This window comes from Diabrotica undecimpunctata, chromosome 5 (assembly GCF_040954645.1).
Source record: "Diabrotica undecimpunctata isolate CICGRU chromosome 5, icDiaUnde3, whole genome shotgun sequence".
NCBI classification, from domain to species: Eukaryota; Metazoa; Arthropoda; class Insecta; order Coleoptera; family Chrysomelidae; genus Diabrotica; species Diabrotica undecimpunctata.
In genome coordinates this window covers 59,276,014-59,294,175 of record NC_092807.1, presented here as the reverse complement: position 1 = coordinate 59,294,175, position 18,162 = coordinate 59,276,014, and the positions used below count along the sequence as shown (strand labels likewise).

General features: G+C 32.7%; 1 protein-coding gene across 2 annotated transcripts in view; it reads right to left on the bottom strand.

Moving 5' to 3' along the window:
• mRpS11 (mitochondrial ribosomal protein S11) overlaps nucleotides 1-13,687 on the bottom strand; it is a 35,540-nt gene extending 21,853 nt beyond the window's left edge. Inside the window, exons 1-3 of one of the 2 annotated variants that reach the window (XM_072531997.1) lie at nucleotides 13,659-13,687; nucleotides 12,387-12,514; nucleotides 8,971-9,071 (exon numbers count right to left, since the gene is read on the bottom strand). In XM_072531997.1, the coding sequence (XP_072388098.1) occupies nucleotides 8,971-9,071; nucleotides 12,387-12,514; nucleotides 13,659-13,672 (243 nt within the window). In that variant the 5' untranslated portion in view covers nucleotides 13,673-13,687. Of the gene's footprint in view, nucleotides 1-8,970; nucleotides 9,072-12,386; nucleotides 12,515-13,227; nucleotides 13,532-13,658 lie in introns of those variants that run through there. The other variant, XM_072531996.1, reaches the window with a different exon arrangement.
• Nucleotides 13,688-18,162: the final 4,475 nt, after the last annotated feature.

The window sequence follows — 18,162 nt, the reverse complement described above, 5'->3', positions numbered from 1 at the left end:
GTACTATTACATGGCGTGGAAGCTTGGACGTTAAAAGTCAGCTCGTTACGACGTTTAGAGAGCTTTGAGATGTGGGTATTTCGTCGTATGCTGAAAATTCCATGGACCGAGCGCGTTAGAAATAAAGAAATTTTAATACGTATGAATAGAGAACGTGAACTCACAGAAATTGTCAAGAAGCGTAAAACGTCTTATCTTGGACACATATTTAGACACGACAGCTATAACTTCCTTCAGCTTATTATAGAAGGGAAAATAGAAGGCAGACGCGGCCCGGGTAGACGACAAATGACCTGGCTGCGCAACATCAAAGATTGGACAGGATTAGACTTTCAAAGTTTAATAAGGAAAGCCCAAAATAGGGAAGACTTTGCAGAGGTCATCGCCAACCTTCGCTAAGAAGACGGCACCTAAAGAAGAAGAGTGTAAAAGAGAGATGTTGACACTATCATAAGCTGCTGAAATATCTAGGAAACGTCCTACAGTAAATTGATTCAATGAAAATCCTTGTAGTATTTTAGAATTTAGTAATGAGATGCATTCTATGCAACCTCTACCCCTTCTAAAACCAAGTTGCAATGGATTTAAAATATGATTATGTTCTAAGAACCACTAAATTCTGTTTTTAATTAATGTTTCCAGCATTTTACCAAGGCATGAAGAAAGAGCAATTGGCCTATAATTAAGTGGGTCAGTTTTGTCCTTTCCCTGTTTAACAATAGATAATATGAGCGTTTGTTTCCACAAGATAGAAACCTGTCCCTTCCGGATACATTCATTAAAGAATTGAATTAAGAGTAATGATCCAGGGTGTGGTAAATTTTTTAACATACGAGTATGAAACTTGATCAGGACCCAAAGCTGAATCAGTTTTAGAAAGAAGAATATTGTGATATTCATCAAATGATATGGGATTCTCAGAATACTGCAGAGGACTGAAAAGTAATTCAAAATCTCCAGAAATAGGTGAGAGAGATGTTAAAATTTCCTGGGCTACCTCCTCAGGTGGCAATTGAGATAAAATAGACAATTTACTACCAGAAACTTTGTTAATTTTATTCCAAATATCTTTAAGGGGAGTATTTCTACTTAGTTTGCTACAAAAGGATCTAAAGCTTATTTTTCGGGAATTGATGTGTCTGACACTGATGATATATATTTGATAAAAATTTCATAGTCCTCAATTGGAAACGATGAGAAAATAAACTCTAGTTGTTCATGGAAAGAAAACCAATCAGCCTTTTTGAAATTTCTTCTTTTAGAAACCTGATTAGAGTTCTGTGTTGGGATGCCGACATAACATAGAATGGGAAAATGATCACTAGATCCTGTATCTGGAATGGTAGTCTGTCCATTAATTTTAGGTGCCACATCTATCGAAGCCAATGATAAGATAACTACTGATTTGCTGCCACCAGAACAAATCAATCTTGTTGTGGAACCATCATTAAGAAAAATTAACTGAAGATCTTCTGCAGTTTGCAAAATATTTCTGCCATTAACACTATCTCTTGAGCTTCCCCATGCTCTATGATTACAACTTAAATCACCCATGATAAGTAGAGGTTTATTGATGGAGTTGACCAAGGAAGACCAGTATGTTTTGGTAATGGGTTAAGGACTTGGTAAGGACTTTTAAGTTATCAACATTGGTGTTATAAGATCTTATATTCCATTGTATAATAGTTAGTGGGGCGTGATGATTGAAAATATAAAATGTTAAGAACAGGTGTGTACCAGGTTAACGAGAGGGTAATCAGTATTCTTAGTCCTCAGATCCAGATATCTCCATCCCTCCTCGCTCCTGACTAGTACTTATAGCATTATGTGATACACTTTTGTTTTTATGATTACCAATCTCTACATTTAATCCAACATGATCCTCAGGAGAACTCTAATTTTTATTAATCAATTCACCAATAAATGTCATAACTAAATCACTGTGATTTTGATTGAGCATTAATATAGCCTGATTTAAATCTCTTTGGGTATGGGAATTATTGATAAAGTGACTAGGAGATTCTTTGGGGGATCTTCCATTAGGATTGTTCAATATTTTTGAATGAGAACTTTGATCAAAGCCTACATTTAATGGTCTTTTCCTTTTTGATGGAGTGGAGTTTGTAATCTGACTGTAGGAAACAGAATTTGAAGACAGGGATGTAGCAACTGATCTCCTCTCTTGAACTGAAATACTATTTGCAGAGGAAAGATTATTTACAAGATTAGGAAAATCCTTAATGTTCAACTTTGGGCTAGATGTTTCCCTTGGAATGTTTTGGTTAGCTTCGTAATAGGATAAGTTGGCTAACGACATGAGTTCCTTAATACTCTTTTATACTTTTTTTTCTTTACATTCAGGATGTCTAGAATCGTGATCTTGTGTTTTACAGAACATACAAAACCTACTACACCCTACAAACGAGGTAGAATCATGATTTGCACCACATGTAGCACATCTGTTTTTTCCCTTGCATTGAGAAAGAGAATGCCCATATAAAAGACAGTTATGACATTGGAGAACTGGACTAACAAAGGGGATCGCCCTCATAGGCAGACCATAAATTTCAATTTCTTTGGGGATATTCCTTCCTGAAAAAGTTAAACAGATAGTACCTGTAGGGATGAAAATGGTTTCTGAATTATCTTGCATAACCCTTCTATTCATTATTCTAACAGAGATAACTCTACAAAAGGGTAGATTAGTAGTAGTTGACATTTTAATTTCCTCTTCTGACAAAGATTTAAAAACTCATCTGACAATACCTTGACAAGAAATAAGATGAGTGGGAATGAAAACCTCATAACCTAATTCTTCCCAGTCCTTCCTAAGGATAAACGAATTGGCAGATTGTCTGTCGTTGAATACTACCCCAACTCTATTTTTTCCCTTTCTATCAAACTTAACAATCTCTTTCTGTTTTAAATTAAAGATAGTCTTAGCAATACTTAGGATATGACAGTTATCCACATTACTATTTTTACCCTGAACAAAGACCTCAAAGTGACCCAAATCTGATTCAGAATATAAACTTTTTTCTTTAATGTTTGCTTTTTCTATTGCATTGTTTTGAGACGGATTTTTACTTATATTAGGGTCCGGATCTGGTGACCGGTCAGGAGGAATTTCGTCCTCCATAATGGCGAACGTTAACTAGATTTAAATCTACCAAAAAGTTTAGATGTTGGTTTGACTATATAAAAGGTTAGAAAATATGAATTAGGAACACGAGGCAACCATTCACCATCAAAATTAGAAAAAAAAACAATTACATCACTTCAAAATTGACATGTTTGATCTCGATTTTGTAGGCAAACAGCATTTAAATGGATGAAAAAATCATCTAAGGGTGGCGTTTTTACCTTAGGCATATCAAATTCTGACAGTATAATAGTTAAATAAATTCTATTTCGAAAAAATAAAATTGTAATTGAAATGTAATTTATGTACTGGAAGAGGGTAATTATTAAAAATATTTTACAATTTATATACCACCTGTTATGCAGTTGTTATATTCCCATTTGCAGGAAATAAAAAAAGCAACTAGAAATAACTAACGTTCCATGACATTGAAGTTGAAGTTAATTCAACAAATAAAATTTGAAAAAAAAACATATTTTTATACACACTTACCTAAACTTATTGTGAGAGATTGATAATGATAATATTTACTCTTATCTAAATAAATAACAGCCGAATTTCTCTTTTTAAATTTTAGGGAACTGTGTTAATCTTGTATTACTGCAAGAATTATGAAACTATGTTTAGACTTTTTTAAATAATGTTGGGTTTATTTTTGTAGCTGCCTTGAAAAATTATTGGTATATTATTCTGAATAAAATAAAATATTACTCATTGTAAATATTTTTTTTGTGTATTTTATTTGTTTAGTAACACTTTTAGTTTACATTTCTGCAAATATTTCTTTCTTAACTGATTCATCAGTCATATAGGGCATTATAGTTCTTCTATTAAATATATATATATATATATATATATATATATATATATATATATATATATATATATATATATTCTTCTGCTCGTCTTCGAAAGGAAGATACTAAGAAGAATAATGGGCGCATTCTGTGAGAATGGTATTTGGAGAAGGCGATATAATTTCGAATTGTACGAGAAGTATAAAAAAATAGTAAATGGTAGAGATGTAATATCCTTCATAAAAATAGGTAGGCTTAGATGGGCTGGACATGTGTCAAGAGCAAATGAAAATTACCCACCCAGACGAACTCTATTATCGGTCCCAGTGGGAAATAGGAGTAGAGGCAGACTACGACTGAGATGGAGGGACGGTGTGGACGAGGACGCAAGGAAAATCAGCGCGGCAAATTGGCAACGGTTGGCGATGAACCTGGCGAAATAGACTGGGGAAGGTCAAGGCTCAACTAGAGCTGTAGCACCACTGATGATGATGATGATGATATATATATATATATATATATATATATATATATATATATATATATATATATATATATATATATATATATATATATATATATATATAAACAACACAGTTTATTAGGGTTGCAGTCAGACCCTAATAAACTATGTTGTTTGTTTATATCGACAGTCACTAATATCCAGTAATTCTTGTATATATATATATATATATATATATATACAGGGTGAATCATGAGGAACTTTACATACTTCTACCATTTGTAGAGTCCCTCAGGGAGCATATCATGTGGCCACTAAAAAATGTCAACTCCTCTTCTTTATTAATTAACAGGGTGATTTGTGTAATTGACCATTTATTTCATTTTACTGTAGTGTTTATACGGCTCATTTGATTTTTTTAATTTTTGCATGATACAGTACACTACTATCAAGCATTCGACTGGTATTAGCTAAACTAAAAAATTCCAGGACTGGCTTTGGAAAAATTAATTTAGGGATTCGTATTAAATATTACACCCTGTATAAATTTTTTTTAAAATGCAATAAGTGATTTTCAAACTACATAAATAGCCAATGAAAACGACATATGCGACAATGTTGTCGCACTTTTATTAAATTTTTAGTGAACGATCAAATCTTACCAAAAATAGAACAACCATAATGAAGTTTCAAATTATAAGGTATTAATTTAAACAAATGTTATAAATTTCAAACATTTTAATTAAAATGAGTTCCTACAACATAATCTAATACGTAGAAAATTAACATCTTTACTGTCACTTTGTATTATCTCTACGATAGAATCAATTGTTTTTCAATTTTAAATTTTTACTCATAGATCGTATTGGGGCATTATTTTCGACAAATAATAAATTAAATTGATTAAAAAGTCAAACCTCTTGTATCGCAGGAATATCGCAGGAGATTTCCTAATCGTCGAACTCCCAGTCACCCAACATTTGGGTCAGTTTTTAATTATTTGCGAGAAAATGGCACTTTTCCTAGTGGAACAATAGAGCGACATGTAGATGAAGCGCAGGAAGATGACATTATGGACGCCGTTACTATGAACCCTACAATAAGCACTAGACAAATAAGTCGAGAACTCAATGTTATTCAATCAAAAGTAAGTAGAGTCTTACAAAAAAATAATCTATACCCATATCACATTCAAATGGTTCAGCGACTACATGCTGGAGATGAGATTGATAGGTTGGAATTTTGTAGATGGATTAACAATAATCGACCAACGCTATACAGGACACTATTTACAGATGAAGCCCAATTTATCAGAGATATGATAAATAATTCACGAAATTCACATGTGTGGGCAGAAGAAAATCCCCATGCTATTCGAGAACGTCGTTCTCAGTTAAGGTTTTCGGTTAACGTGTGGATTGGTGTCATAAATAACCAATTAGTAGGTCCTCACTTTTTTGATGATCCTTTAACAGGGCAGGTCTATTTGAACTTTCTACAAAATATTTTGCCGAATTTGCTTACCAACGCGAACGTTGCTATCCGAGGGATGTATTTTCAGCATGATGGGGCACCCCCACACTTTTTACTGGCAGTGAGACAACATCTCAATAATGTTTATGGCAACAGGTGGATAGGACGTGCAGGTCCTATTTCGTGGCCTTCAAGATCCCCTGATTTCAATCCCGTTGATTACCATATTTGGGGACGATTGAAGCAACTAGTTTACGCAGTGAATATTAATAACCGACAACAATTAATTGATAGAATTATACATTGTTGTAATACTATTAGAAACGATCCCCAGAGTATCCGTAATTCAATACGTCAATTAACAATTCGGCAACAAAAATGTGTACAGGCTACAGGGTTCCATTTCGAAAATCTATTTTGAATTATTTTTATTTTGTTACCATTATTGTATCTTTTCCAGTTCTAATTTATGGGTTTATCATAACTATGTACATATTTTTAGTTTTTTTTTTAAATTGTTCTTCGTTATTGTTAGTAGTTACTGTTTTTTGTTGTGCAGTGACTCAGTTTATCATTTCAATTAAAATGTTTGAAATTTATAATATTTGTTTAAATTAATTACCTTATAATTTGATACTTCATTATGGTTGTTCTATTTTTGATAAGATATGATCGTTCACTAAAAATTTAATAAAAGTGCGACAACATTGTCGCTTATGTCGTTTTCATTGGCTATTTATGTAGTTTGAAAATCACTTATTGCATTTTAAAAAAAATATATACAGGGTGTAATATTTAATACGAATCCCTAAATTAATTTTTCCAAAGCCAGTCCTGGAATTTTTTAGTTTAGCTAATACCAGTCGAATGCTTGATAGTAGTGTACTGTATCATGCAAAAATTAAAAAAATCAAATGGACCGTATAAACACTACAGTAAAATGAAATAAATGGTCAATTACACAAATCACCCTGTTAGTTAATAAAGAAGAGGAGTTGACATTTTTTAGTGTCCACATGATATGCTCCCTGAGAGACTCTACATATTGTAGAAGTATGTAAAGTTCCTCATGACTCACCCTGTATATATATATATATATATATATATATATATATATATATATATATATATATATATATATATATATATATATATATATATATATATATATATATATATATATATATATATATATATATATATATATCTAAAGTATTCAACTAGTGAATTCAGAGGTTTAATCGGTCATTCAGGTTGGTAAATAAAAAAAGAAGTCAACTACTTCATAAGTTTATTGAAGACGTTTCGCTTTATATTTCTAAAGCTTCATCAGTTCTCTAAAATATAACAAATGACATTGAGTTTATAAGAAATACAGATATAGTTCATAACTTACAACTCAATATGTAGTATGTTATCGATGTTATCATATCTACTGTACACTTTACTCCTTATTTAAAACTAACTTAACCAAAAAAGAAAAAACAAAAAACAAAAACAAAAAACACACAAACTTTGCAGAAAATAATGTTCATATTCGTAGATATGGATATTCTATTCATAGTTCATATCTACGAATATGAACATTATTTTCTGCAAAGTTTGTGTGTTTTTTGTTTTTGTTTTTTGTTTTTTCTTTTTTGGTTAAGTTAGTTTTAAATAAGGAGTAAAGTGTACAGTAGATATGATAACATCGATAACATACTACATATTGAGTTGTAAGTTATGAACTATATCTGTATTTCTTATAAACTCAATGTCATTTGTTATATTTTAGAGAACTGATGAAGCTTTAGAAATATAAAGCGAAACGTCTTCAATAAACTTATGAAGTAGTTGACTTCTTTTTTTATTTACCAACCTGAATGACCGATTAAACCTCTGAATTCACTAGTTGAATACTTTAGAAATATAAATTGACGGTCGTAGTCTTTACAATATATATATATATATATATATATATATATATATATATATATATATATATATATATATAATGATAATGGCTCCAAAATGGGTGCCGAAACGTCGAGTTTTAAATTCTCAACGCAGTTCTTCCCGAGAACTTGCTAATTTTTGATGAAAAAGACAGTTAAGATTTGATTTCACGTACAAAGCGTCTATGTATCTGTTTATACGTATTTCGCCTTAATAAGGCTCATCAGAACAGCTATTCATAGGTGTTCGTTCTCAACGTGAAAAATAAATCTTTCCTGTATTTAAGAAGCAACACTAAAATGGCTTCGAAACGGACGCAATAGCGACATCTGATAATAAATCCGATTTGCTAATTTTTATTTACCTGTCCGCGGAAATTTTTCCGAGCACATCATCTTTAATTGGATTTGTCAGTTGTTTTATCTCTTTGTAAATATTGAAGTTATCATGTTGCTTTAATAAAAATCACAATTTACTTCTGTCTGTTGTTCATTCAGCCTATCTATAGATATCTTAGTTTGGTAGATATCAGACAGGTGAGGATAGGCTGAATTAACAACAGACAGATAGTTTATGAGAAGGCAAATATCTTCTTCTAAATGTGCCTATCTTCTAGAGACGTTGGCGACCATATTGACCCATCTTATTCTATTTACAGCTGCTCGAAATAGATCAGTTGACGTTAGACCAGTCCATTTCCTAAGATTGGCCAGCCGGGATATACGTTTACGTCCAGGGCCTCTCTTACCCTCAATCTTGCCCTGCCAAGGTAAATATAGCAGAAAATATTGAGTGAGAATTTTTTACAATTTAAAAAAAGGTAGAAATGATTTTCTTTTACAAAGTATATCAAACTCCTAAGCAGATTTAATGGGTGAACCTTTTTTAGGAATGATTTCAGGGATTATATACTGTGGTCGGTAATTATTTCTCCCTGACGTTTCGTCTGCAACTGCGGCAGATATCAAAAGCGATATGGCAACGCTCATAATAGTCTACTAACTGACAGTTAGTTAGGATCGCTATAATATGACCGCTTTGATAGAATATAGATTGTAGATTATATGTAGAGGAGTCATTTGGCCTCATGACCCAAAAAACAATGTACCATTACCAAATACTGGCTGTGAAAAACTATATTCATTGATCATACTTACTGTTCCTACTGTAATGGCTGTGGCTTGAGCTGCAATATTTGTTCCTTTTTTAGTATTTTTAAATCCTTCTACTCCACAAGACCTTATTAGTTTAGGTATTCCTACAACAAACAAATTTTAGAGAAAAGATAAAGCTAGTATATGACAATGTAGTAGTTAAAAATCAATCAACCTCGAAGGATGTCATTAGCAATTGCTCCCAAAAAACTGTTGTTTTACAAGTAAATATTAACAATTAATTTATAAAGTTATATCAAGATATGCATAATTAATACAAGCTTTAGTTTTTATCTTTCAAAAAAAAACTTGAAGCGATTGGGACAAATTGATAGTGATAGATAAATAATTACCATCTACCAGTGACGTGACTTATCTTTATTAAATGGTTTACGGTTTTCATTCTGTTGATTATTCAATATTCAACAGCACCAACAAAAAGATCATCAATAAAAAGATGGCGTCCGATAAGGATGATCGCGACAGTGAGAGCGAAAAAACCAAGTTTACTTGTTGCAAAACTAAGAAAATAAGCACAATAATATATGTAAAGTGTGGAAAAGCCTTCCATAAATCATGCACGGCACGGGATTGGGCCGGAAAACTTCAAATTTTAGATGAAACGCGTGTGATTTGTTGTTGATTCTAACATAACCTTAAATAGTGGGGATGGCATGGAAAATACGATCATTCATCTGCTAAATGAACTAATTTGTGAGTTAAGAAGTAAAAATCGAATCCTAGGGGAAAATAATAAGCTGCTATCGGAAAAACTAGAAAGCATAGAGAAAAAGTTACCAAAAAATTCCATGGAGATAAAAAATGCTGCAAAAACTAAGAATAACAATAACAATCCATTAATTTTAAAAGAACAAAATTATGTGAAAGAGACTACAAGGTCAGTTGACGCAGTCACAGAACAGCCACTTTGTTCTGTTGATTTGTCTGAGCTGCTACCTAAACCAAGAATATCAAGCAGTTCAATTGCACCCGTGACGCCTGTTAAAGATATCAACCGTCAGCTGATTGAAGATGAAAATGATAAATGGGAAACCCAAAAAAGAGAGGTTTTTACAAAACAACTCATCCAACGCTTATTGAACGACCAGATCTACTCCAGGGAACCAATGAGAATGCTGGAAGTATCCTGCGTGTGGCCACAAAACATATGGCGATTTTCCTGTCCTAAGGTACACATTAATTTTGAAGTTATGGTCAAAAAATGATCGAATTTTTTTTAGTGAAAATGTTTTGTTTTTGTTTTAATTAAATAAAAAATATATATTCAGTAGCGTAGAACCTTTACTTATCCTGGGGGGTTAGGCGAAATATTTATTTTTGTTTTAATACATATACTAATAATATACGCATATTAAATATATATATATATATATATATATATATATATATATATATATATATATATATTTATTTATATATAATGCCAATGGTCTTTTGGCATTATATATTATTCAACATGTCACCAACATAGAGGTAATCCAAAGAATCGGAAAGGAGAAAGAAATCGTGAATACAATTAAACAAAGAAAGCTTGAATATCTAGGCCACATATTGAGACACGATAAGTACCGTCTACTGCAATTGATTGCCCAGGGAAAAATAGATAGTAAGCGCGGGCCAGGCAGGAGAAGACACTCGTGGCTCAAAAATCTGAGGAAGTGGTTCGGGCTCACATCGGTCGAACTATTCAGAAGCGCCGCAAACAAGATCAGAATTGCCATGTTAATAGCCAACGTTCGCAACGGACAGGGCACTTGAAGAAGAAGAATGGTCTTTTACTATAGATGACAGTGGCGCACTCTTTTTATATGCAAATCCGTTGAAATTTAAAAATTTTGTGCAGAGGAAATACTGTAAATAGGTAAATAGTAGTATGATTTATATGAACAATACAAATAATCCAAAATATTTTATTGAGACACATACACACACCCACACACACACACAATATGGTATTTTAGATGAATTATAATGAAATTTAGTAAAACAAAAAATATACACATTACTCTAACCTACCGATTATTATATCCAAATTTACTTACAAAACAATATAATAATATGATTAAAATAAGGCACAAATTAGTTCAAACGCAAAAACACAATAAATATCGACATCAGATGACTTTACACCGGCAAGACAGAAGGCTTGTATAAAAACAAAACTTCAACAATAATATCGGTTATCAATGGTGAAGATTGCAAATTGTAAGTTATGAGATAATAAATATATTTTAAAGTAACTCAATACTGACTGAGTCATCTATTTTATAATAGATAAATAATTTAGATATATGCTTACATATGTCTCTTTATACAAATATCCGCTTCGCAAGACTTTAAAAATTGGATGAGTAAAATTTAACTGGCGCCCGTGTCCCAGACGAGCGCGTACAAAATTACCAGTAAGGCGCGCCCGTGTCTGAGACGGGCACGTACGTTAAGGGGTTAACCTAATTTTTTCAGGTATTTTTCACGCACAATAGCGATGCTTTTTATTATTATAATATATGTTATAAATATCTTAAAGATATGCTTATCTAGAAAGGGCTCTAAAAGAAAAAGGTAATAGTTTAAAGGTTATCATCCTAATGTTTATAACTTCGTCACAAATGCTGGTCAACTTTGACTGCATGTATCTCAGGAACCAATGCTTAACTTTTTTCTTTTAAAAGGAGTGTCTTCTCGAGTCTTTTCCAATGCCGTTTTCTGAATTTAATTTAAGCTAATAGTTATCAAAATATTATATTTGTTTATAATCCAAATAAATCTTTATAATTTTAAAACATTCCTGAGGCTGTAAAATGTAAAATCTATCAAATTGATTTTAATGAATTTTGGTATGCTGTTTTATATGTTATAAAGATTTACTAGACAAAGTATAACGGTGCTAAATGCAATCTAAGTGGTTAAAAAACATTGAACAAGAGAAAGCTTGTTTCCCCCTCTTTTTTGTATTTATTGCTATTTTGCAGCAAGGGTAATCAATTACTTAAATTATTTTTAACCAGTTGTATGTTAGAAAATTTAATTGTCACTATTTTATTTTATTACAACTTTGTTCAAAAATGAATTGGTTGGATTTATAAGCAAGGAAAGTACAAAAAAGATGTTTTGAGTAATTTTTAAATATTTTAATTTATTTATTAATATTCCCGAACTATTTTAGAGGGAGGATAAGTCAAATAGTATTACTGAAGTTATCACACAATTTTCTCTGCAAAAATCCGAATGCCACCTCTTACATCCACCTCAAAATAGATTCACCCTAGTCTAACTACAATTCAATAAATGTCAATTGCTGTTTAGAATGTTTAAAAAAGTTTAGTTTAGATTGTTTAGAAAGCATAATATAAAGATTATGGAAACAAAATATATAATTAATAAGTAAAGTTTCTTACCTTTTGCATCACTCAAACAAAGAATGGTATTATTCCTTGTAACTCTAATATTAAAAATTGGTAGGTCTTTAAAAGGAATTCCATTAAATAATTTGTTTGGAGTATCAATAGTGGGAAAAATATCTCTCCTAAAATTGAAAATATTTATTTGAATTTATTAATTCTTTGTTTCTTTAATAATAACCCCTTATAATAAAGAGTATTGGAGGACCAAATAAAATTCTTGAATGTAATAGTACTTAAGGGGAACCCATGTACCAACTTTAAAGACTAGGACTTTTCCTTCAAGGATAGATCCTTCACAATAGATGGATGTGCAAATGGACAGACAACATAATTTCAATAAACACCTATGTGGTCCTTAATAAAATCTCCGAATGATTTTCCAAAAACTAAAAAACTTCACACTGAAGTATGGAATATATATAGAAAAAAAGTATGGAATATATATAGAAAAAAGTTGAAATTGAGTAAGTTATACATATTACACTTAAATGCTGATTGTCATTTCAGGGCGTTTGCAAATCATAAATGTCAATGCCTGATATTTATGTCATTATCATTGTCAATATAAATGTTTATAGGAGCCCAGGTAAATAAGAGACATAAATCTTCAGAGATTAAGAGACAACTGTATTGAATTTGTTGCAAATTTACATACTTTCAGTCTATCATATCTAGGTCAAACTACAGTAGTCATTATCTAGATCCTCCGGTATCTGATTATGATTGTTACTTGTTACTCAAATGTGAAACTGAAAACACTGTAAAATGTGTACTTTTGAAGCTATTTGAAGTTTTCAACTAAATTATAGACAAAATTTCATTTTTGTTCTCTTACTTGGTAATGGAAGAATCAATATCAATCGATTTTTCTCCATGTGTTCCTTCATCTATTGCAGGCATAGACCTTAGCATTTCCTTTCTATCCACTACATCTCTCAGATTCAGTGTTGATGTAAATAGAGATCTAGCATGTACAGTTTTATGACTTTGAAGTAACAGATTTTTAAAAAGTCTATTCATTTGATTGATAGCCATTTATATATTTAATATAAACAGAAATCCAAAATATATACTTTGCTTCAAGAAATGTTAGGTTAAATATCCGGACAATGTCACTGTCAGTTAGGCTTGCTCGATATAATCATGGATGCATCGAATCAATCCGATACATCGGTTATAGTCATCGATATAATAGACTGATAAATATTATCGATGCTTATGCTTATAGTCAAAGAAATCAAACTGGTTAGTTTTATAAGAACTTACAAATTATTTGCCATCTACTACATTAATTTGTATTTAAAAATGTAATAATCTTGCAATAATTTTCAAACGACTATGCATTTAATAAAATTAGTTTGACATTGACATTGAAAAATAATCTTTTTTTGACGTATGATATATCATAGGCTGGGCAATGAAGGACACAATATTTCATAAAACATTATTTATTTTAACATTTTTACAACGATTCTTTTCAAAGATTTTTGTCTGTTTTCAGAATCTTGTAAAATTTCTGCAACCTCTCTTTTTGAGGTTGTATTTGACAACACTGTTTTCTTAATTGCTGTATTTTTTCGTTATTTTTTCGAGAAACATCTGTAATATCCATGCTTTGAGATAGTGTACCTCGGCCAATACTTTGAAAAGTGTAATTGAACTAGTCTTCCACATCACTTCCGGCATCATCTCTGTCATTTGGATAATGCAACGTAAGTTGAACTTCGTTTTACACTGGTCAATTTCTTGGGCCAAAGTATCGTCATCTTATAAACTCATATATTTTTTACAATTCCTCATCTTGGGGATTATTAGGATCATATTTTTTCGTCATTTTTCTAAAACAGAAACAATATTGATTAGTTACGTCGATTGTCCAGCGTATTATATATCATACGCAAGAATAAAAGACCTTCCAAATACTCACCAGTATAAACTCCAATACTACTTATATCACTATTTGATATTTGGAAGCCTTACTAGTTGAACATTACAAAATAATTTTCAAACTAAGTCGAAAAAGTCCTGCAAACTCTCTGGTTAAATAATAACTTATTTAAAAGAATCGAAGGACGAAGGACCACCAGCCAAGGGCTGGAATGAAAAACAGATTAAACACTAACTTTATATTTAATGCTAAGATTAAATAGCAATTTCTGATAGCTGTCCGGAAACACTGTGTTTCACTACACTGGATATTTCACTAAACTTTTCACTGATGCTAATTTTACTATTATATATAATTACAAGTAGAATTGCTTAGCGGAATGTCGTTTCTATGTTAATAGCAAACTACTGGCAACACTGATGGTTTGAATAAATGAAGTGTTTAAATTATAACTGCGGTTTTAGAAAACAGTGATTACTATGAATGACTGGCTTAATAATATTTATGAAGAATAATGCGATGCGAACTACTTAGTTATAAATATAATATATTAATAAGCAAAGCGAATATTTTGCGAGCTAGCGATTTCAGCTTACGAGATTTTGCGACCGACTTCTGTGATGGCTTTTTCTTAACTACCTCTGATAATATCCAAATTATATAGGCATATAGCGACGGGTGTTTACCCCAAGAAGTAACGTAAATATAATATATATAATAGTCTCCCGTTTTATACCGCTGTCGCGGCTTTGGGAGTATAGCAGGGTAGTCTGCTATATCTAGGAGGTAACATGGCCAGTGCTACGCTTCAACCGTCTATTATTACCCCTGGTTTTACCCAAGGTACTCATTTTTATTCAGGCTGAGTCGACCTGGGGCCTATAGACATTTTTAAAATGTCTAGATGTTCTTGCCGGCGGTGGGATTCGAACCCCGGACCACTGGCTTGCGAGTCAAGCATCCTACCGCTTGCGCTACGCAGGCCCAGTAACGTAAATATCTTCCTTTATTCCTTCTAAGAATTGCAATATCGGCATGTTTGAAAATCTATATCGAGTGGAACGGAATTTCACCATTCTGGGGGACGGCGGCGAACAAATAGGCTAACAACTAAATATTTAACTAAACCTAAGTTATATACAAGAACAGTCTATATTGTCTAACAACTAACTTTATCGCCCATAGATAAAACGATAACTTTGGTGATAGAACGCGTATATTCTCCATCAGCAGTTTTTAATCGTAAAACTCTTACTTTACCGTCTTTGTTGGGTATGGTGGCAATCACTCGTCCAAAAGACCAGCGCAATGAGATCGCGTCCTCTCTCTTCACTAAGACTACATCATTAACTTCAATATTAGGCAATGAACGTAGCCATTTAGGGCGATTTTTCAATCGATTTTACTAAAAACACGAGTATTCTGTACCCTATCTATAGGAAGCGGTGTCATAGTTTGAGAAGCAGTATGTACGTTAAAGCGGTAGCACGTTAAACATTACTTTATAATTCGTTGAACTTGTTTTAAGCCACTGAGCGGCCAGTGTCGTAGTCTTAAATTTCCGAGAGCATTCTGGGGACCAGTATGTCCCAGTCGGCAATATTCTCTTTTTATTAAGAGAGAAACTACATGATTATTAGCGGGAAATAGAATTAGAAATTTTTGACTGTCATCAATCGGTGCATTCTGAAGTCTACCACCCACTCTTAAGATACCAGTTTTGTCGATGAAGGGATTAAGCGAGAGCAATTGTTTGTTATCTATAGGATTATTGCTAGTTAGAAGTAAACATTCTTTAGAAAAGTTTTCTGACTGAACTTGGGGTACAAACAATGAACATATGCGCATGCGAAAGTTCATCGACAGTTAAAGGACCTAACATTTTTGTTTGCTTATCTTTTAAATTGTAAATGAACCGAAAAACATATGCTACTGAATGTTGTAGCTTGGAAAATTTTGAAAAGCGTGCGAACATTGTTGTCCACCAGCTCTCCACCTTATCTGAGATTACAAGAGAAATATTTTTGATTTCGGGTAGATTTTCAGCAGGGGAAAACGTATTAAAATTATCGAAATCAAAACTATACATTCGCAGGAACTCAGGCCCATGTAGCCAAAAATAAAAAAGCCAAAAAGGATTCAAATGAGACCGAGTATGTCTCCGCATAGAAATCATACTTAAGCTTTGAATTGTAGAGACGCGTTTGGCTATAAATGTCATGTAACTATTTGCGGGATTTTTTATCCAGCTAAGTGCAGTCTGTGAGTCGGACCAGTAATTTATCGTATCGATTGTAAAGCGTTCGTCTAAAATAGATACCATTTGATGAACTAGTTTGGAAAGGAGTTCCATTGCACATAATTCCAGCTTTGGATTAGTGAGTCTATTTTTGAGCGGAACAACACGAGACTTAGCGGTAATTAAATTACTAGACACTAAGTTGTCACTATATTGGGCGGCAAGATAGATGCAAGCCCCTAGGCTTAGGCTTGCATCACAGAAACAGTGGATATTAATTTTTGTGATTTTTTTGTTTACAAAATTAAAACGAGGTATTTCAATATTATTTACTGTAGCGGGGGTAGTTAAAAACGTTTTCCATTTTTTTAAATATAACTGGATCGGTGATTGGGTCATCCCAATTTATTCTTAGTTTTCAAAGTTCTTGCATTAGTAGTTTACAATTAAGAGGTTGACTATTCCAAGCGGATCATAACAGGAACTAACACAACTAAGTCGCTTAGTGATCGGTTCCAGGTCAATCGAAGTATGCGCGGATATTTTTATCGTATCTACTATTGGGTTCCATTTTAATCCTAAAATTTTGTATGGCGCTTCCTCTAAACTCAAATCAAACTCTGCTATATCAGATTGCGAAATTTCTTGCAAAAAAGATGGTACGTTCGAGCACCACTTGTGAAGATAAAATCCGTGTTTAAAACAGCATTTAATTCTGAATAAAGCTGTCTAAGTTCGTGGAACTTATCGGTTCCTCCTAGAATGTCATTCATATATGTTTGTTTTAATAAAGCTTTAGATGCGAGTGGTGCGTGGGAGTTCCTAAGGGCTATACCCTTAATAACTCTAGTATCTATAAATGGAGAGCAATTCTGACCAAAACCAACGCGAGATAATTCAATACACTTGAAATCTTCCGAGTGTGAGTCCCTCCAGAGAATATTTTGTAAATATCGATGATGCGGAGACATTTCTATCATGCGATAGATCTTATTTATGTCAGCGGTCAAAACAAATTTGTAAGTCCGAAATCGATACAATATATCAAAAACGTTGTCTTGTACTTGAAACACTTTGAGAGTTAACTCGTTCCAGTTACGCACCTAGAATTTTCCTGTGAGGGTGGGTTTTGGTTGGGCACCGAATTTTTTTATGCTACCTCCATTTTGAGTGCTTAAAATTTAAGACAAACAGTGTCGGAATAGTGCCCTGTGGGGATTTAACCTCCCCCCCCCTGGGTGCGCCACTGACTCCTCGTTCAAATCAAATACTACACGAAATTTAGTGGACGAAACTCCCTCCTTACTAACAGCTCTATGGGGGATAAAATATTTATGTTCATTTAAATAATTAGTAAGTGTAAGCGGTATGACCTCTGCGTGATCGAGGGATAACTACTCTTCTATGGTCTTTTTGTATTCTCTGAAAAAACTATGGTCATTGGAAAAAATTTTCTCTAGTGTGAGACAGCGTTTTTTTGCGATGGTGAATGAATCACCCAATTGTTTTATCCCTGAGCAAGTATGAGGCATTTCAACTTGATACCGACCTGACTCTAAAATTTTAGTAGTAGCGACGAAGAGCGTTTCGGTCATTTCTTCCTCATCAGAACGAGAACATCGCGAGGGAAGTTCCTCTAAATC